Below are 21,534 nucleotides of genomic sequence, written 5' to 3'. Positions count from 1 at the left end.
ATTTAGAATATTTACTTATTCATATTTATCTATTTCCATTTCTAATTAGATTAAATCTAAATTAGGTTCTATATATATTGTATTAATACTATTGAAATCAAGAACACAATAATAAAGAGTTTTCCCCGACCCTTTTTTTAGTTTCTACAAAAGCTAACATCGGTGGTCTAGAAGAAGCTCCGACCATGTATTAGGGTTTATGTTCTTCTCCATGACGGCAGTAAATAAATATTTGATAAATCTCTAACAAAAGTTTTATGTATAATGGACCGAAGCTTGGGATTTTCCATTTTTTTGCTTTGCTAAATATGAGCTTTTTCTACCCAGTCCGTCTTCATAAATCAGTGTTTTATCTTTTCTCTGTCTTTTGGAGAGAAGGCCTTATAATGAAATCGGTTTAGTTAGTGGAAACCAAAACCATATCTTTCGTAAATTCAATTCGGTTAAGTGAAATAAAAGAGCCATACCAGTTTAAACCCAATGTCCTTTTATAATTTGTTTTCTTATTTTAGAATTGGAAAACTAATTATTGAACACACAAATGGAAAATGGGATTGATCTTCCCCGCGTCCACGAGTACACTCACACGATCACCGACTTTATTGTGTTCAAAATTGCACAAGCACCGTTAGATTCTCCTCTCTAGTCACTAGATATCAAAATCAACTTTTATGTTTTTAGCCAAGAAGAGATCCAACGTTCAGTTATTGCCTCAAATTCACCAATTTTGACTCTTTAACAGGGTTTGTATTCCTGTTAATAAATAATAAAGGCAACATTAAAATATACATATACATTTAAGGATCTATATGCAATTACCAAAAACTTTCCTACCATTAATAAACAGAGAGAAAAAAAACTACCACTCTCACTCCGACAACATCCATAACAATGGCTTCCAAATCCACCGTCACAACATTGACCATCTTCTTCTTCTTCTTCTTCTTCTTCATCGAGCCTAAGGTTCAGTCTCAGCAAATCTCAGCCGTTGATTCAGAATGCACCAACCGTTGGATTCACATCCGAACACTCCCATCACGATTCAATCTCGATCTTCTCTCAACTTGTAATCGTTACCCAATCACCGACGATCTTTGCCCTTACTTAGCCAATCACGGACTCGGCCCAAAAACCCATACCCGTACCCGAAGCTGGTATCGAACCGACCCGTTACTTCTCGAACTCATTTTCCACCGTCGGATTCTCGAATATCCATGTCTCACACCCGACCCGAATCTCGCCTCCGCAATCTACCTCCCTTACTACGCCGGCATCGATTCTCTCCGTTATCTCTACGGACCCGATTTAAACTCAAGCGCTGATCACGGGTCGGATCTTCTCGAGTTTTTGACCCGTGATCAACCCGAGATCTGGTCTCGTCGCTCCGGTCATGATCATTTCCTCGTTATGGCTCGACCCGCTTGGGATTTCTCTCAGCCGTTGACCGTTGACCCTCCGATTTGGGGAACGTCGTTTCTAGAACGCCGTGAGTTTTTCAATCTAACGGCGTTAACTCTCGAATCTCGTTACTGGCCGTGGCAAGAACAAGCCGTTCCTTATCCGACGTCGTTTCATCCACACAGCTTGCCGTTTTTGGAATCGTGGATCCGTCGTGTCCGTCGCTCACGGCGAACTTCTCTTATGCTATTCGCCGGCGGTGGTGGTACCTCCTCTTCTCCTAACATCCGTCGTAGTATCCGCTTAGAGTGCACTAGCATAAACGCAACACAATCGGATAATAAAATCTGCGATTTCGTCGATTGTTCTAACGGAATCTGTGAGCATGATCCGATTAGATTCATGAGACCGATGTTACAATCATCGTTTTGTTTACAACCACCGGGAGATACACCAACAAGGAAAGCTACATTCGACGGAATCATCGCCGGATGTATACCGGTGTTTTTCGAGGATCAAACGGCGAAAATGCAGTACAAATGGCATTTACCGGAGTCCGAATTCGCGGAGTTTTCGGTTACGATTCCGAAGGAAGATGTAGTGTTTAGAGGAGTTAGAATACAAGATGTGTTGATGAGTATACCTAAAGAAGAAGTTACTAGAATGAGAGAAAGAGTTATAGAGATGATGCCTAGAGTTATGTATAGAAGACATGGAGCTTCAATGGGATTGATGAATAAGAAAGATGCTGTTGATATTGCTATTGATGGAGTTTTGGACAGGATTATATCTAGAGTTTGATTCTTACTAACAACAGTTTTAAACAGGTATGTATTATGTTGTTGTTTGTTTAAATTGTTATACTTCAAAATTCATTTTTGATTGTTCATGTTTGCCAAATCTCATTGAGATTTTTTGGTTAGTAATATACTACTATAGTGGTTACATTAATAATGAATGTTAAGGTTTAGGTGAGATTTGTGTAATGATATGGTTATTTGTATCATTGTAAGTCATGGTAATGATTAGTGATTATTGTAATGTTTTTGCTTGTCTTCTATGAAGATTTTCTTTATTTGTGTGTTTATCTGTTAAGAAGAGCCATTGGAATTTCAATACAACCACAAATCGACTCTTTTAGGTAAGTAATACAGTTTCTAAGAATGCATCAAAGTTAGTATTACACGTTTGAAAATTTCCTATATTCGGAACAGAATAGCTTTGTCAATAACACTAATAAAATTAAGATATTACTCTCCAGACTCCAATCTCCAATCTCCATGATTGGTTGTTCAATCCGGATGAAAAAAAAAAATTACAATAACAACATCTATCATGGGACAATTACAAAAATCAATTTCTTGCGTTTGCATGCATCTACATGTAGAAATGCATTCATGAAGAGACAACATGAAGTGCAAACTAAAGTTTTTTTTTTTTTTTTTGGTTTGTGTGTTGTGCATTTGCGTTTAGACTGAGTTAGCAGCAAAGAAGAACGAATTGTTCAATTACTTGAGACTAGAGATTCATTTTTTTAAAATGCAAACGCATACAAAATTTGAGGCCCAAGTCATCGTCCTTATGCTTAAACCCATTTTTGTTAAACATATGAAACATTCTTGAGGTTTTCGGTAAAAGCCAAGTAAGCCGAAGACTATTAGGTAACACTAAATCCACTATTCGAACACTGAACCCATTCACATATTTGGGCCTGTTATGTTTACGTTTACGTTGCCAATCTTTTTCATTTTTTCTTACAGTTTTGTCTAAGTACTTTAGTGTGAAAAAGTATATTTTTAAATTTCTTCTATTTAATAATTTAAATCACATATCATCTAGTATAAACATATATTTCATTTTCTACAGTTTTTATTTTGTAAAATTTTTTTTATCACTGTTATAAACTTGAGTTTATGGGGATTCCGTAGAGAAAAAACAAGTACCTGACAAATATATTAACTAGTCATTAATTTTACAGAGAAATTGATTTGTTTTATCAAATTAAATAAATCATATGGCAGAAATTGACAGAACAGAGGAATACAACAGGAAAAATATTAAGGAAAATGACTTTTTTGGTAAGGAAAAAGACTTTAAAGATGTGAAAAGGAGAGGAGCAAAAAAAAAATGAGTTAGTGGGAAGAAAAATGGTTAATGGAGCACAACTAACACTCGTCCACAAAATATTATGAGATAAATCCAATTGATTCGACCGATTATAGTACACTCCACAATCTATTACTATCAGTTTTACTACTTTCTTTTTGTCCCTTCTTTAATTAATCGATACCTTATTTTCTTTAACCTCATTTCCAATAATTTAATGGATTTTTTTTCCTCAAAAATTAACATTTTTAAAAAATTTTACTTGCTAATAATATTTAACCTTTTATTCTAGAAATAACAAGAAAATGTATAAGTGATTTGTTGTCCATAAAAGTATTAAAATTTGTTAGTTTTTTTTCCTTTAAATGTTAGGTTATGATTTTTTTTATTTTAAAGTGATGTTTTACCAAATTACCTTTTGCTTTTAACTAAAGAATTTTAATATCAGGCCATTTTAAAAGCAACAAAATCAGTTTTTTGTGAACTTCAATTTTCTACTGCTAAAAAGTCGATTTCAGAACTTAATGTGTTCATTTCAATCTTTCGTTTCTTACATATGTAAATAGCTAGACTAGCTTAATAATAGAAATAACAAATATACCATTTTAGTACAAAAGTAAAAGTGGAGTCACAATATGCTTACCAAAAGTGGTCATATGAAATCTAGACATCATCTAAAACACGGAATAAAAGAGATTCGCCTACTTTTGCAGCAATAACATTGTTGATGCTACTCGTATATATATATATATATATATAATTGTTGATTATATTGATGTTATATACTATAACCGATATATTGTAGTATAATGGGATTCTAGGTTATGAAGATACCATTAAATGTATGTAAGACGAATCACGCTAAGTATTGGACACCTTTGTCCCAAGTTAGATTTTGAGCGATTTAGTGCAATAATTGAAGAAATAGACAGAATAAAAAACGAAAAGACCGGTGGAAGGTTAAATAGGTAAGATGCAAATTCCAATTGAAGAGTGGCCTATCAAAATTCAAAAGGTGGTGAACTTTTATCTTATTCTAGGCCATGGACAGGTCTAATTAAAAGCTCCATAAAAATATAAAATAGATAAAATAAAATCTAAAATAGTAAAGAAAGAAACATCGCTTTCATTTTCTATGAGTTTTCGTTACATATATTTTGAATATTTTTTTATCTTTTTAGAAATAAAAAAATGTTCCAAAAACACAATCTATAACCAGAGATTTGCCACACTCAAAATCCCACTCGGACTTTGTGCAGTAAAGTGAGTTTTAGATACGAGAGTTAGGCCAAATCTAGAGGGTCTTGGTCTTGGTCTTGCTCAAACTAGTTGATGATATTAGTTTAGATTTTATGTTTGACGATAATATCATTGATTTTCTAAAAAGACAATCATTTAAGCCAGTATTTTTTGTATAACAAATGAATGACGGGAACCTAATTCGAGTTTGGTGTTGAAATATCTATCACCGGGTTTGGATATGGGTTCACATTTTTTGATTCGTTGATTTAATAGCTATAATTAAGTAGAACTATCTCCCACCTTTGCATGTTAAGGTAATATACACGAAAAAGCAGGGTCGTTTACATATATTGTGTAAAAACACATAGCATGCAATACATATAATCAAATAGTATAAGTTAGAATTTACTAAGGTAAATGTTATCGAAAGTTGTAAAGCTTAAAATCGCACTTATTCATTCTCCAACTTGGGTTTGTTGACTATTTCTTTCCAAATAATCGGAGAAACTCTAACCACATGTTTACTTTTTAATAATTATAAGGACAAACTGAAACAACAAATAAAGAAAAAGGAGTTCAAGCTTATTCTAAATTTCTAATCTACAAGATAAGATAATGAAACAGACCACTTGTCTCTCTGCAATGCTATAGCTCTCATAATTTAACGAGGACACTTCTTCTTTTAAGCTTTTTGTATTTATTTTAATTAACATGAGAATTATTTGGGGATACAAAAAATCGAGATAATCCAATGTTTGAACGACACGTTTAACAGCTTTGATCATGTCTTTTAATGAGACATAGATTAGATATGTCTTGTACTAGTCATCAAAAAAAAATTATCTTAAATTTTATTATGTTGCTCTTTTTTTTGTTAACGTTTTTTAATAATTGATATTATTCTATTTTTAACTACTATTATGTGTTACTCGATTTGATAATTTGAATTTATATGAGATCTTTGAAATGTGTTGTACGATTAAATATTTAAATTACTCCATTACATTTTTTATACGTTGAAAATTTTTAAACTACTCTATTAGATTTTCATGCATAAACTATGAAAAGCAAATCATCCAAAAGATTATGAAACCCACCAAAAAAAATCATAATGGTTATAGTATTGAACATTTATATAAAGTATCATAAATAATATAAAACCTATTCTAAGTTATGAAACTTATACAAATTATTTTAATGGCCCCCTTATAAAACCTATTCTAATTATATACTTTTTGGATTTTGGAAGATTTTGTTGGACGACATATTTATAGAAGTTTATTTATTATTTATTACTAATTATCTTATTGAACTTTACAGTTGTACAGAGAGATTTTTAACACATTTTAAAGCACACTACATTTTAAAGAACAGAGAATCTAACCAATTTTTTTCTTTTCTTTTAAAGATATAAATAGTGGTAAGAGTAGTATGACTGCTTCACTTTCTCTTTCTCTTTTGTTCAAGTAGTTTGGGAGAGAGAAGAGAAGAAGAAGACACCCTTTAAGCAAAACAGAGGATTTTCATTCTCTGTTCTGTTTGAATTATTACTAATCTATCATCTTGTTGTTCTCTTCGTCGACAATGTCGGGAAACAAAGAAGAAGAGGATCCTCGTATCCATGGAATCAAAACTAAGATCCGTGTCGTTCCAGATTTTCCCAAGAAAGGTAACTTTTTTTCTTCCTTCTTCTGGAATTGTCATTATGGAAGTGCTTTTTTTTTGTGTGTTCTTCGTTACATACTCTGTTTCGTCACGTAGAAAATGTTGTTTGTCTAAAGAACAAGTACTTTCTAAGAAAATGCTGATTTTTTCATCTGAATCTTTTGCCGACAATAATATTTCGGTTAAAGGATTTTTTTTTACAGTTTTGTCTTGGTCTTGAATCTGTGTTGGTTTGCTATGAAGTGGTAATTTGACATTCAGAGATTTTTCTTGAAAAAAACAAGAATTGTTAGTTTGTTACATAGAGAGGGTGCTAAAAACAAGGTTAAAATTGCAGGAATAATGTTTCAAGACATAACAACAGTGTTGTTGGATCCGAAAGCCTTCAAAGACACAATTGATCTGTTTGTGGAGAGGTACAGAGACAAGAACATCTCAGTGGTTGCAGGTAAATATTATCTCTCATTGCAATTCATAATGTTAATTAATTTTCTATACATAGTGTTATTTCGATGGGATTACTATTCAAAAGATTCGACTTATTTCAGTGAACTCGATTTTTTAATTGTTTTGATGATTTTCCGGGGAAATAAGTGGGTAGGTCATGTTTTTAGTGACGTTTAGTTTTCTTTTTATATAGGAAAAAAAATCCATTACCGAAATTCCGTATAGGCTAATTTCTGAACCCTAAATAGTTGATTTGTTGGTGTGTGGTAATTAGTGGAGTCTTTAAAAAAAAATGTCAAATGGTAATTAGTGGAATATAGATTTATTTTGTACATTATACTTTCATGGAAATTACTTGATAATTTGGATTTGTTTTTAAAATTTTTTTTAACTTTGTTATCATTGGTTGTTTTAATAAAAGAAGGAAAGAACTATTTTCTTTGTTTTTTTCTGTGATTTTTTTTTTTGCATTTATATAAAGATTATTGAAAAAACTTGTTTTAATTGAACGAATAAATTTATGTGTACAAAAACAATTAATATGATGTATCCAAATTTGAAGTTCATATGCAAATATGTATTGTTTAGTGTTTGACGTTAACAATATACACACGTACACTTTGTAGAAAAAAAGATTCGAATCGAATCGTTTCGTTATTGTCATATATTCGATAAAAATTTGGTTGAGACAAGACTCTCTCTTATCTCTGAAACCCAATCTTTCTTTGTGACTGAGTGATTGAATGAGATTGATTGCCAGGATCATTCTTCCTCCCAAATCATATAAGAAAAAGTTTTTTTTTTTTGCTTTCTATATTCTTTTACTTTTTAAAAGCTTATAATTGTTGATCTTATTACTTATGTGAAAAGTGTTTGTGTGTGTGTGTATGTGTGGTGGGTAATGTTTGGATAGATGAGTAGTTGAGTGATGGATGTAACCTTTTAAAAAGAGTTGGCCCCAAAAAAAAACTTGATTTGGGTTTTCTTTCTTTTTCTATCATCATTGTTTTGGCCAATTCTTTTCTTCCCACTTTTTCTGTATGTCTCTCTTCTTCTATGTAATGAAGTACAAAGACTTTGTAACTTTGTTACTGTTGCAGGATAAAGTATGGTGAAGTACATCATTTCTTTTTTACTTTTTCAAATCTGTATACTTTTTCAGTTGCCTTTTCAAATTAATAGAATCTTTTCTAGACAGATTTAAAAGAAAACCAATCATCAAAACCATACAAACTCATTTGATATATTTACCATACTTGATAGGTATCTGCCAAAACCCATTAAAACTCGATGAAAAGCTGTTGTTAAAACATTTGAATCACGAGTTTATTCTATTTTTGATATTTTTGTAAAGCCCGTGTTTAAGGAAGAGTTTATATGTGCATAGCACATGGTACATAACAAAATTTATATATTTTATGGTTGTACAAAAAAAAAAGTGCGTAAGAGAAAATATTTAATAGACTTCATATTATTAAGCCCATACACAATACAATTCTACTACTTGTAGCACCGAAACCGTATCTTTAGTGCTGCTCTAGAATCTGTCTATTGGGTTCGTTGTTGGGACAGAGAATCGTTCTTTAGCTTTTCTTCCATACCAGTGAATTCTTATTTGGACTCTTGTAATAATAACAACATACATAATTGATAATTGTGTACGTTCATACAAAGAATCTTTTAAAATGTTGTGATTTACGCTACTTAACTAGACTTTATTCCCTAATTGACATAACCATGAAACAATGCGTTGGCTATCATTTCAGGAATAGAGGCTCGTGGTTTCCTATTCGGTCCACCGATCGCGCTAGCCATTGGAGCAAAATTTGTTCCTCTGCGCAAACCCAAGAAACTACCTGGTTCTTATACTTGCATACCTTTCATATGATTTATTTTTGAAGTAGTACTAACACTAAATCCAACTAGGTGAAACAATATTTGAGGAATACGAGTTGGAATATGGAAATGACCGCCTAGAGATGCACATAGGAGCCGTCGAGGCTGGCGATCGAGCTTTGGTCGTTGATGATCTTATCGCGACTGGTGGTACTCTCTGCGCTGCCATTAACTTGCTCGGTAAAATCCCTAACCTATATGAAAATCCAATTGAGTTTTAAATTTCCAACCTAACCGATACAAGATATTTATTGCCCTTTTTGAATGGTTTTTGGACCATGTTAGAGAGGGTTGGAGCAGAAGTTGTGGAATGTGCATGTGTGATCGAGTTACCCGAATTAAAGGTTCGTTGTCGTGGAATTTAATTCAATACAGTAGTAATATTCGAAAACAATAAATTGAGATCGTTTTGTATTGGTGTGACATTTAATATTTTTGAGGTGGGAAATTTAATTTTTTGCAGGGAAGGCAGAGACTTAAGGGGAAGCCACTATGTATGCTTGTGGAGTACCGATGATGATTTTAGCTTTACTTATTTGGATAAAATTATTCGGTTAATTAATTTATGCTCCGAAAATTCGGATTATGCAGACTTCTTATTATTGGATTCTACAATATTTTGATTTAAATTCTAGCGGATTAGCTGGAACAAATAATCCAAAGTTCTTTGCTGTTTAAAAGCAGTACTAGTTACCGGTATACTAATCAGCTAAAATTAGTTAAACAATTATCAATTTTAGAGTATACTTCGAAGGTAAGATCAATGTGAATCATAACACTATCGGTATATACCCATCATTACACTATGGGTTCGAGAATCTATGGGTTGGTGGACTACATATTTTCAAAATACATTTGAGAATAAGTGTTGTCTGAAAAACAGAAGTTATCGACATAGTATGTGAACTAGCAAACAACCAAAAAACACACAAAATTTTGACAGGCACTTTTAGTTTTCATTCAACCATAAAATGTGAAAAAGGAGTATTTAGCCGATATAATACCTCTAAAAGATAGTATTACTCTCATGTTCATGTACCTAACTTTCTTTGAACAAACATTAACATTGAGCATTAGTATTTGTTTACGCCGAGTTCTACATTCATGCATCATCTGATCATATAATTAAGAAACATAATTACAAGAGACAAATAAAATATTTTCTTAGGCCAAGAAGACAAGAACCATGATTAGGATCTCCATTGATATCGTAATTATATATCATCATATTTAGTCTTCCACCAGATTGCGTTTGCCATGATTATGTTTTCCCGATCACATTTTTCTGAAGTCAAACTAAAACATATATATCAATCCCACAAAAAGAAATAGAGTAAAAAATTGGCCCGACGCGTATAAAGACCTAAATGTTGCACTATTTTAACCAAGTAAAAACTTAAGACATGAGTGGCTACATATTTACATAAGTTAATTATGTAAAAACCACTTTACAATTTTAAAGTTACTGTGAAAACATAATTTTTTCAAAGCACATATAGCTTAAATTTACCAGGGTAATCAAATCGCGACACCTAAACATGACATCATCATATTTGAAGAGGCCAATCAAATTGGTCTAACCTCCCAAACCCTTCACGCCTTGAAACGTGGTAAGCTACCACGCGAGAAGAGTTATGGAGGCCATAATATCAGTTTGACTCCTCCAGAAAGCTTTAGTGAACATATATCCAAGTCCCATGAACATGAGTCTAGCTCATGAACTCTTTCAATTCTCAACGTCAACGATGTCCATAACATATGTTGCTTACTTTTCATGAATTTTATTTTCTTCAATCCAATAATTCAAAATTTAATATAAAAATTGTCTAAAAGTGAATAGAAGAAATATATATTTTACAATCTAAAAATGATTAAGAAACAAGGCAACACCGCACGTGTATCAAAGACAAACAACTCGCCGTCACGACCAGCTACCGAGTCCGACCCGAACCCGATTACATCATCAACCCGACCCGCTATCACTCTACAAATCATCATCGCCTTCCTTCCTCCGCCACCTCCACTACTCACGTACGCTTCACCACTACCCGAAAACGTACACACAGCCTGACCTTTCCCACCGGCAAAAACACACGCGCCACCGTTAAACCCATCAAGAACCGGATAAAACCTCATCATCTCATTACCATCAGCCAAACACCGTGCATCCTCTTCTTCACACGTGCCTCCGTTAAAACCCGCACGTGACTTCACAACCTCTCTATACTCCTCGAACCGGGTTACAGTCCTTGACCCGTGTTCCACTTTGAAAATCATCTCGATCCGACCCGGAAACTCGTCGGAGCTCCAGCTTGAATGAAATATAATCTCCACTACGTTTCTTGACGGGTGACCATCGGGCAGCTCGGTCAGTGCGTCTGATGTTCGGGCAGATTTGCTTCGTCGGGTCCGGTTTGGCGGGTTAAGTAACTCTGTTTCGGTTCGACAAGACTTGAAACGCCTTAGATTCGGGTCGGGTTTCTGGTTTTTCTTGCTTAACCGGGTATCGATCACGTCTTTGACGCAATGTGAGCTCTTTCGACTACAATTGTAACTCGACGACGACATTAGTGATTTACTGTTGAAATTGTAGACATCATCGAACGCTTTTGATTTGCATTGCAATGATTTGATCCACCCATTTGGCATGTTCGGGTTCTTGGATCCGGATCTTTATTGTTCTTGTCTCTCTTTCTCTCTTCAACAAGTTATGTATATGTATGTTATGAACAAAAAAAATACCCGCGAGCGTTTTATCATATGATCATTCATATTACGATTTTACCCTCTAATTTTTCTCCTGGGCCTGGCCCATATGGTTTACATAATCAATACCTAGAAAAATATGATACTTATTTGGTTTGATGTGGTGACTCAAATTGTATAATAGATTGATTATAAGTTTCTAAACAAATATTTTATGAAATCCAAACTTATTATTCGTATCTGATTTTTTTTTTTGTGTGTGTGTGTATTCAAGCGACTGATTTTGTTGATAAGGATTTTTATTTATTCTTTCTTGAAACTAAAGTTATTGAAGAATGAATTTATGATTAAAACAGGCAGAGTGATAAGAGAGAAGTTAGGTGAAGAAAGCAAGAATTTTCTTTACATTTAATGAGGAAAGCAAATTGACGCAGTGTTTCCTTTTAACATATCAAGAATTGAATGATTTAAGTGTTGTGTCGGGTTTTATTTATTGAGATATTGACAATCATAAATAGGAATCCGAGTAACTTTACTGTAGTGTAACAATAAGGTAAGGGAATCAGTAGGACCGATTCTTAAGTTTTATTTGAACATACAAACTAAAAAAACACCCCCATTATTGTCAAAAGAAAAGGTAGAGAAAAAGGAAAAAAACTTGTATTAAGATGTCATATTGTACACTTTTACAAGTATGAAAAACATCGGAATGAAGCATATAGTAACAAATTAGGGATATTGATTGCAACAACTAGAGTAACCAACGATTAAGTTATGTTTGTTTTGCAGTTGCTAGCGACAATGATCAATAATTATATTGTGTTGGTTGGTTTTGTGGTCGCTAACGAATAGTAATATTATATTGATGATGAAAATTTAAAACGTTAAAACATGTATTTGTTGGCAAAGTGGTATAAATGAACTAACAAGAACAAAAATAACAAGATTTAGTCGCTTTTACTGGTCACTAATAACTACGAAACGAAGTGGACCTTAAAAATCTAAGGTGGTTATGTTAGCGAGGAAAGTGACTGATCTTTTCTCTTTATGGGCTTAATAAAAAAGGCCCAAGATGCACATATTTTTCTAATGGATTAGTGTTCTTCTCTTAGAAAGCGACGTCGTTTTGTTAGACTCAACTTCACAATTAATTTTTTTTTCTTTGACTACCGTCCCTTTAAACGACGACGGTTTTGTTTTTGACAGAGATCTGTTACGACAGTTATGTCTCCGTCGACGACGACGATTTTCATCGGTCCCATCTTAGCGGTGGACGCCGCCGTATCTCACGCGATTCACACGGCGGCGAAACCATTCCTCCCACCATTTGTCCTCCTCCTCCTCGAAATCTCAGCTGATTTCCGATTCTCCTTCCCCGTATCCCTTTCCTTCCTCCTCTCCCCTCCATTACGCTCTTTCCTCGTCCCTTTCCTCCTCGGCCTCCTCTTCGATCTAATCTTCGTCGGAATCGTAAAATTAATCTTCCGTCGTGCTCGTCCCGCTTACAATCACCCTTCAATGTCCGCCGCTGTATCAGCTGATCACTACTCGTTCCCCTCAGGTCACGCTTCTCGCGTTTTCTTCGTTGCTGCATCTGTTCACTTCTTCTCTGCTGCTGCTGAAGCTTCCATGACTGGTCCAAGCTACTCCTTCTTAGATGGATGGATCAGAGATCATAACGATGGCGATGTGAAGGTAGAAGTTGTGGTCGTTGTATGGATCTGGGCAACAGTGACTGCAATTTCAAGGATTCTTTTAGGAAGACATTACGTTCTCGATGTAGCTGCTGGTGCTTTTTTAGGGATTGTAGAAGCTCTCTTTGCTCTTCGATTTCTGAGATTTGATGAAATGATCTTTGGGAGGTAACAAATGTATCCAAATTGTTGTTGTTTTTAACAAATTGTTCTGTAATTTTTGTTTCGATTACATTGAGAAGAAGAATTGTATTGTTCATGAATCAAAGATTGTTCCTTTTGTTTCACTACAAGGCTCTTGTTGTATTACATAATCGTTAGTGTGAATAATGAGAGATCTTATTCACTTGCATCGTAATCGAGCTAGGCTTGAAAACTGAAAGGCTAAACCTTTCACATTGATGTCATTGTTACCTGAGGTTGAGATCATCTGTGAGCAATCTAATTGTTTGAAACAGTGAACTTGTGGTTGTGGATGAATGTAATCTACTAATCTTCTTACCTTACTTTGTAGTTTCTAGATCTTTTACCATGTTCTTTCTATGTAACTTCTCTACGTTGTTTGGAGCTTCGAAAAGATAAGGAATAAACACTGGCATGTGGAATGTTGGGAATGAGACCTTGACTGATTGATTAGATGTTTTTCGTTACTGTGAACATGCTATGCTTGCCAATATCTGTGGTTCCTCTGCGTTTGGGAATATTTCGTACCTGTAACTAGGTTTCTATATCTTTGCTCTCTTTCTTAGTGTAGCCAGCATGTTCTGTACTATGTTATAGAGTCCTTTGTTGTCAGAGAAGATAACCGTTGCTGAAATTGCCAGAATCAAATGATTGATTCATCCAATGCCTTGAATATACTTTTGCAAGCTTGGTTACAGGTTTTCACTCGAATCTCTGTCTCTTTATGTTGCCTTTGGTTTGCTAATCTCATCTTTTTTCTAAGGTTATGCATCTGCTAGGCATAGGTTTATATTTATAGGTATTAGTTTCAACATGTAATCCAAGTACATCAAAGGTTCAGTAGTAACTTAGAATGTTTAAGGTTGCAGGAGATGCTGTGAAACTGGACCCACATCTGCAATTTGTAAGAGACTGTCTTCTACACTCGTGGAGCTACCTTGTTGAGAGATAGTATTTATAAAACAGCTATAATTGAAGCTTGAGTGAGAAAGGTCCATGATTGTTTCTTTCTTGATTTATCTTTTTTCACCTTCTACATATGAAGTTGTGTATTATTGTGATTGATTGATTGTGACATCATAAACTTGCTCAATTATCGCTGACAGAATTTGTTATGTGTCAGCTGTTTCTACAGCAGTTCCTGCAGAAAACTCTGTTGATTAGACTGAGAAAACACAGTCAAGCTTAGATGGCCAAGGAGGTGTAAAGTCCCTATCTCAAAATTCAGTTGACATGTCCTTCTCACGGTAATAATCTCTCTTTTAAATGTTTCCATCCACCATATTGTTCCCGGTTCTTGGTGTTAACCAAATAAACCAGATACCAGAACCAACCGGTTATGAGTTTGTGTCATGAATTATGGGATTGGTAAGTGTTGTCATTGTTGGATTGGTTCTTAGGCATCATTTATGAGAATTATGGGATTGGTATGTGTTGTTTTCTTTGGTGTAATGTATGCTGCAAAAGTAGAGGCACACAGAGTAGGATGGTACATGAAGAACAATGCCCACCATTGGAAAACTTTTATATTATGAGAGTTCACATGGTTATCTCCTGTAGATCAAACAAGGACATACCTTGTTTCAACCTTAATGATCACACTTAGTTTTCTGTGGCTACCAAACAAACCCTCTTTTCATATGTTAGTGTCTCCTCATCAGACCCTACCACCATTTAGAGCACGAGGCGTCGTAGATTTTTGACGAGAGCACCAGTTTTTGTGATTAGCAAAAGAGAGTGATTAGAGAACACTAATAAAATCACACAGTTATAATATAAAAAAAGGGATTGAGATTTGAGTTGAGAGGTGGTGATGGAACTTAGTGGCAGTGTGAATCTTCTTTAACATCTGAGAGTGGCAGAGAGTTGAAAGAGGTATGGTATGGTCATCTCTTTGTTACCATATTTGAGGTGAATTATTGTTGTACTAGAGTTTCTTATTTTTGCCCTAAATTTTGCAAGTCCTGTGACTGTGACCTAACTCAGGTAAAAAGTGGATCTGAAGCTATAGAGAGAGAGGGTCTGATGCTGTTTCTGAGTTCATCATTATCATGTCCTGCACTAACATCCCAAAAAAGGAAGAATTTTTGTTTGAAAAGAAAATTTGATTTACACACATGTGAGTTCTTTTTTTTTTTTTTAGAAATTCTGAAAGAATAGAAGAGGATAGTACCAAACAGCACACTCCTAAAAGAAAATAACTTTGTTTTGGTCTTTTTTTCTTTTGGGTCTTTGTCTGATATTCTTTTGTGAAAGTTGATTTTTTACTTCTTAGATTTAAATCGAATTTCTTTAAAGCTTTTAACAGCAGGAAATGGATTCAAATACTGGTACATTTGGTAACATATCATAAAACTGAAATGTCTTTATTTTTTTTGGTGGTATTTGTGGGTTGTCCTCCACTTTCTAGTTTCTATGGCACTAGTGTTCTCATAAACTGTGTATATTGTTAATAAAGGACCACTGAGAGAGAGATTGGATTTTACAATAGCAAAGAGAACCTGATGCACAGAAAAAAGGTCAGATAAGATGACAGACATATACATTTCTCTTTAACTTTAATTTCTTGTTATATCTTTGCCAAATTATAACAATATTTCATCTATAAGTTGTGAATGAATGAACTTTACTATAAGTGTGGTCGATTAATTGGAGAATAAGAAAATGTAGTAATTATAGTTTTGGGATTCAAAAGCATATTCTTCAATATATTCGAGTACATATTATATAATTTCATATTTGAATATTGGAAAATGTAACGTATTTCTTAAGAAAAGTGCTCTGGAGAACTTTAAAGGTTATCGTTTTTTGAAATGTTAATCATATTTTTTAAGAAAAGGGTTACTACAAAACAATTTCTTACTCATGGGTCAGTTTTATCTTCTTCTTCAAAGGCACGCAAGTGGCAATCCGTACGTGAACATTGAATATGAGAATCTTTTTTTTGCTCTCCTAACGTTTTACATAGTAATAAAAGACAGTGTTTATTTTTAAATTCTTAAATAAATTCGAAATTGGATTAATTGGTAGACGATTTGAACATATTCTTTTCTTTTTTTTTGGTTGCTTCAACAAAATAAATTTAATTAAAACGGTTCACAAATTCAAATACTTCATCTGGTATTTTAATATACCATTCAGTGGCAATCTAATTTATTGAGGGTTGGGAAGTTAAATATATAGTAAAAAACTAAATAAGCAACATTATAAAAGCAGATTTTAGCATCCCACGTTAGACAAATAATTTTAAAATTTTAAATTAGGTATAATTGTATGAACATGTAAATCTGTTTTCATGATGTTGCTTATATATATACTCATACAAAAATTAATTGTGATAATAATATATAACCAATTTACGCATGATACTAATGGACTTGTAAAAGATTAATATCAGAAAGCGAAAGATTAATATATAACCAATTCCCAAATGTAGTAGTATTATATGCATGAGTGAATTAAGAAAATTAAAACGAAGGTAAAGAACTTTTGAATGAAAAATGAAGCAAAGGCTTCACGTGAAGCTTTCGCGAGTTGTAAAAAAATAAGAAATAAAAATGGTCTCTACTGCTTTGTTGTAACTTCTTAACTATTTTAGTAGTTTATTTATAAGATTATATATTTCTCATGTCTATCATATAATATTACATCTTGGAAGTTGTAATTCACAACGAAAATAGGATGGTAGAACATTACATTGGAGAAAAGAACTCATAACGCGCATGATTTAAAAAGAATAATAAACTATTTTGAAAACAATTATGTGTATATTATTGCAACAATATGCTGTTCACAACTTGGAGGTTATTGAATTTTTATTAGATAATTGAGTGGGGGTGGATGAGTGTGTAATGTTGAGTACTTATGAAACATGGATTTGATTTGCAAGCTTTCTTTGTATATCATTTTCTTCTCTTGACCCACGTTTTTGCTTATTATTTATTTCAGTAATCTCTTCCTCCCATTGTAACTTTCTCATAAAATTTCACATTTTAATTCATATATACTCTTCATTGGATTCCTTTTTTTTTTTTTTTCAGATTCAAATTCTATGACACTTTAGTCATTCCATGTCTTGCTTTGGACTTCACTTACATCATACAATATATTTTCATATACAGTTATTATGTAGCTAGGTCTTACTAAAAAGTTTCCTCCAATTCTCATAATAAATGAGAAACCAAATACGAGTTAACGGATGTGAGCTTGCATGTCTATGACGATTTTAAGTTATACATTTTGTTATTAGACTTTTAAAGTACCTAACAAATTTACTTTTATAATATATGTTCAGTAAAAATTAGCAGTTTTTCGCTTTATGCATAACTACCATAAGTAAACATTTGTCTTTCTGAAGTGTTTTTATTTTGTTGAAATTTTTATAGTGAAATGATAATTTTGCCTAAGTGATGGTCATTTAATGTGAAACTAACATATTTTCACATTTTTAATATATAATATACAAGTCAGACATTTTATTTCAGATTTTATTAATTATCGTTGAAAAATTATCGAAACTAGAGTATTTTGTTTTTATCATAAATTATGAACTTTGTTAGATTTAATGTTTTTCTAAATTGTTTAAGGCTTAAGCTTTTCGTTTCTCAAAAATTATAAATTCAAGGTGATATTTACACATTTCATTTTAGTCGTTAAGATGGGGTCCTAATTCTTATAGATCACCGTTATTTTCCAACATAGTTTGGCAATTAGATGGAAGTATGGTTGGACGTTTGGTCAAAGGCTTTTCTGGATACAATTATTGAAAGCAATAATATATATTAGACATTTATCTTCTAATATAAAGTTGGATAGTACTTAAAATTAAAAATATCTTAACCTTCACATCAAAAAAGTTAAGAGGATATATATTATTGTTATTTCCTTGGTTTGGAAAATTTAATGTCTTTAACTCTATTTTTAGTAGTTTTGTTAGTTCGAAGATTATAAAATTTCATCTTTCTAAACATTGTTTGGACCATTTAACATATGCACATATTATTAATTATATAATTTTTTCTAATTTTATATTTTTTGATTAATTATATAATTGGATCTTATAAAAACATATTGCATTGTGATGACAAAATATTGTGTTTAACACATTTAGAATAAACGACAGATCAACTTACCACCAAAATTAATATAAATAAATGTTATTATATGCTAATGCATCACATAGCAAAGTCTAATGCAATCAAATTATAGCCTTTTGTCATTTTGGTTAGGATAATGCACATGGCAACTAATTACCACATATACATATATATACTGTATGTGGATTCCCACATTAAATCGAGTCCATCACTTTCCATGGAAAAAGCACCTCTCCCAAAAGAAAGCTTCATATCAATGATTCAATATTAACGTGACGTTGATTCCTACTTAATTTTCTCTATTTACATTCGTACATCAAAAGAACTGAAACGTTAAACTGTCTAAATAGTTCGTTAATATAAAAATGTAATTTTGTTACTACAAAAATCATAGAACTGATATAAAAATTGAAGATTAGTCTTATTACCACATCCATTTACTAAAATGTACAACTCTAGCTACATTCTTTTGCACTTCCAAATATGACATATCAGATTTATGAAAGTTAGGAGTACCTAATAACAATTCATAGGCATGTATCTTAATTAGTAGAGTAGGAAGAGTCGTGCAGAGATGATAAATGTTTGTGATATCTATGACCAACTGCAGCGGTAATTTGTTTTAGGAGAAACACATATAATTAAAATAATAATATTTTTATACGTTTTTTTTTTTTTTTTATATGAAAGTAAAATATTAATACTTTTTGTTTTTTTAAAAACTATATGAATCGTATATATTGGAGGTGCTCTAAGATACCATAATTTATGTCCTGGCCCCTACATACTTTAGGAGTTCATTAAAATATAATATCGTAATTTAGAAGTTAGGAAATTTTATGTAGATTTTCGTACGTTAAAGTTTCTACTAGTCGCAAAAAAAAGGAGGGAAAGTTCTATTATTAAGGATATTTCGAGTAAAATGTTAAACCGACTAAGTCCAATATTTGTAAGATGCTTGATCAAAATAGAGTTGAAAATGACATAAACTGGTTTTAAAATGTTACTAAACATTATGTTACGTATATATTTAAATAATTACCAACCGTCCATTTTAAAAAATGCTTTAAAATTAGATATGATCATACTTTATATATTAACTAGATAAAGACCTGTCCGATGGACGGGTTTATTTTTTATAAATAAAATCAAATTTAATAAAAAATAATAATTAACAATATTGTAAGTATAAATTATCTTTTAAAAGTAATTTTTTTTTTTTAATGTTGTATTGTTTCTTCACCACTAAAATCATTGAATAAAAAATGATTTGAATGAAAAATATATCATATAGCAATTGCTCAAATTATTTGAATGAAAAGTATATCAAATAGCAATAACTTTTGATATACTTATATAAAAAACTAAAATTAAAATTATTCATCATAAAGTTAGCGAATGATTTCAAAATGGTTTTAAATTATACACGTTAAAAATATAGAGATAATCGATCAACGTTAACTAAATCCCTTTAAATCATGATATATCGTAAAATCTTTGATTGATAACTATTCATGATAATATTAATTACTAACTTTGAAAAACTAAAATATATCATACTAATTATATAATAAGATATATTTCCCTTATACTAATTTTTTCTGTCACCACTTTCGTAACCATGAACAATAACTATATATCGTCACCTGCATAACAATCATATGTTACTCCTATATTTTTTAGTATGACATGCTATTTTATTAAATGACATTGTTTAAATGATATTTTCATAATTATTTTGAATCAATTGTGAGTATTTATGAAGAAATTAGTTTATGTGGTGATCCACATAAGGCCGCCTATTTATACTATAATTTTATGGATGGAATCGTGGTTTTTTCTATTAGTATCATCTGAAATTTATGATCGGAGATCTTGTAATTCTTATTTCAACATATTGCACATGGAAGTTGCAAATTTCAATAAGGTTTCCTTCACATAATTGAGCTCCAAACTTTTCAATAAGATAATGATGGATAGAACCTTGAATTATTTTTTTCTGTTTTAAAAAAAGATTAATAAATTGGAGAATATTGAGGATTAAAGTATTAAAATTTACCTTTTCATCAAGTAGGAGAAAATTTATTATTATGAGTTCATTTTTTTTTTTCTTTGTTCCCACTTTCTTGAACTTGTGTTTTCATGTTATCTTTGATGATAGCTATTCTGACTTTTTTTTTAAAGAATTGAAGATAAGTAAATGTAAACAACAACGCTTAATAATTGTTTCTAAGGTAAGCATTATATAATATTCTAATAGCGTAAGAACAGTGTCAACTTAGAAAATAAATATAACAGATCTATACATATTATAGTCAACGTATAAGTAAATATTAACTAATTAACCGAGAAAAAAGTTTTTACGTACCAAGAAAAGCAACGAAGAATAATATTTTCTAAGGCAAGCATGATATAATAATACTCTAATAGCATAAGAACAGGGTAAACCTAGAAAATAAATATGATAAATGTACATGTATTATAGTCAACCATCCAGAAAAAAGTTTAATGTTTGACTTACCAAGGAAAAACAAAAAGCAAAACATTGAGGCAAAAATAGTAATTTTGAGGGTTTTTTTTGTGAAAAAATAAGAGATTATCTCTTTGTTTATATAGAGATGGATGTTTACATTTTTTTTTTTATAGAATTCTGTATATAATCCTAAACATTCTTTTTGTTTTGTAGAATTATGTATATAATCATTTTTCTTCTATAATTGATAAATAATTGTAAACTTTCCCTTTTTTTATTGGTTGGTAAATTTAATTAGAATTATATAGTAAGACAGCTTTTCTAATTTCTATTTTTATCTAATCAGATACATATAATTTTTTGTATAATTATCTTATTTAGTTTTTTTCTAATAAATTTCTATAATTATCTTTTAAGGAGAAATTAAAATAGTATTTTTTCCCATATTTCTTAAGAATTGGTAACTTACATTTGGCCTTTTTTGTCTTCAATTTCTATTTTTAACTTTAATAAAATACATATAGTTTTCTTATATTTCCATATAGTTTAAACTATAGTTTTTTCCATATAGTTTTTTCTATATATTTTGTTTGACACGTGTCAACATCTAAGATCGATAAAATTACCA

At 31.8% G+C, this 21,534-nt stretch overlaps 4 protein-coding genes and 1 pseudogene across 9 annotated transcripts; 4 read left to right on the top strand and 1 right to left on the bottom strand.

Moving 5' to 3' along the window:
• The first annotated feature begins 772 nt into the window (after positions 1–772).
• AT4G22580 (Exostosin family protein) lies at positions 773–2,483 on the top strand. Its single transcript, NM_118384.5, has one exon. It carries the CDS (start codon positions 892–894, stop codon positions 2,197–2,199), a length of 1,308 nt encoding a protein of 435 aa, NP_193989.1. The 5' UTR covers positions 773–891; the 3' UTR covers positions 2,200–2,483.
• A 3,564-nt stretch (positions 2,484–6,047) lies between these two features.
• Positions 6,048–9,515, top strand: APT3 (adenine phosphoribosyl transferase 3). Of its 2 annotated transcripts, NM_118383.4 has the most exons (6): positions 6,048–6,415; positions 6,749–6,859; positions 8,625–8,717; positions 8,785–8,934; positions 9,040–9,098; positions 9,218–9,515. In NM_118383.4, the coding sequence occupies exons 1-6, from the start codon at positions 6,331–6,333 to the stop codon at positions 9,269–9,271; spliced, it is 552 nt and encodes a 183-aa protein (NP_193988.1). In that variant the 5' UTR covers positions 6,048–6,330; the 3' UTR covers positions 9,272–9,515. The 2 variants fall into 2 exon arrangements, with proteins under 2 accessions (NP_193988.1, NP_001329095.1); NM_001341554.1 differs by having other exon boundaries at positions 8,625–8,934.
• A 977-nt stretch (positions 9,516–10,492) lies between these two features.
• AT4G22560 (sulfated surface-like glycoprotein) lies at positions 10,493–11,501 on the bottom strand. Its single transcript, NM_118382.3, has one exon. It carries the CDS (start codon positions 11,401–11,403, stop codon positions 10,609–10,611), a length of 795 nt encoding a protein of 264 aa, NP_193987.1. The 5' UTR covers positions 11,404–11,501; the 3' UTR covers positions 10,493–10,608.
• A 1,058-nt stretch (positions 11,502–12,559) lies between these two features.
• Positions 12,560–13,632, top strand: LPPbeta (Phosphatidic acid phosphatase (PAP2) family protein). The gene has a single exon (NM_118381.4). The coding sequence runs from the start codon at positions 12,685–12,687 to the stop codon at positions 13,324–13,326; it is 642 nt and encodes a 213-aa protein (NP_193986.1). The 5' UTR covers positions 12,560–12,684; the 3' UTR covers positions 13,327–13,632.
• A 94-nt stretch (positions 13,633–13,726) lies between these two features.
• On the top strand, positions 13,727–16,132 carry AT4G22545 (annotated as a pseudogene). 4 transcript variants are annotated; one of them is made up of 4 exons: positions 13,727–14,035; positions 14,200–14,329; positions 14,461–14,584; positions 15,796–16,032. The 4 variants fall into 4 exon arrangements; another variant differs by having other exon boundaries at positions 13,830–14,035; positions 14,473–15,456; positions 15,796–16,132; another variant differs by having other exon boundaries at positions 13,838–14,035; positions 14,207–14,329; positions 14,461–15,212; positions 15,324–16,132.
• Positions 16,133–21,534: the final 5,402 nt, after the last annotated feature.

The sequence above is a fragment of the Arabidopsis thaliana genome, chromosome 4 (genome assembly GCF_000001735.4).
Source record: "Arabidopsis thaliana chromosome 4, partial sequence".
Lineage (NCBI taxonomy): Eukaryota > Viridiplantae > Streptophyta > Magnoliopsida > Brassicales > Brassicaceae > Arabidopsis > Arabidopsis thaliana.
Note: the sequence above shows the minus strand (reverse complement) of the source record. Positions and strands in the feature narration are given on the sequence as shown.

Excerpts from the sequence above, each read along its gene's own strand:
- LPPbeta (NM_118381.4), top strand. The coding sequence starts at position 12,685 with ATGTCTCCGTCGACGACGACGATTTTCATCGGTCCCATCTTAGCGGTG.
- AT4G22580 (NM_118384.5), top strand. The coding sequence starts at position 892 with ATGGCTTCCAAATCCACCGTCACAACATTGACCATCTTCTTCTTCTTC.
- APT3 (NM_118383.4), top strand. The coding sequence starts at position 6,331 with ATGTCGGGAAACAAAGAAGAAGAGGATCCTCGTATCCATGGAATCAAA. Across the intron at positions 6,416-6,748 it reads TCCAGATTTTCCCAAGAAAG|GAATAATGTTTCAAGACATA; the intron begins GTAACTTTTTTT and ends TTAAAATTGCAG. Across the intron at positions 8,935-9,039 it reads CGCTGCCATTAACTTGCTCG|AGAGGGTTGGAGCAGAAGTT; the intron begins GTAAAATCCCTA and ends GGACCATGTTAG.
- AT4G22560 (NM_118382.3), bottom strand. The coding sequence starts at position 11,403 with ATGCCAAATGGGTGGATCAAATCATTGCAATGCAAATCAAAAGCGTTC.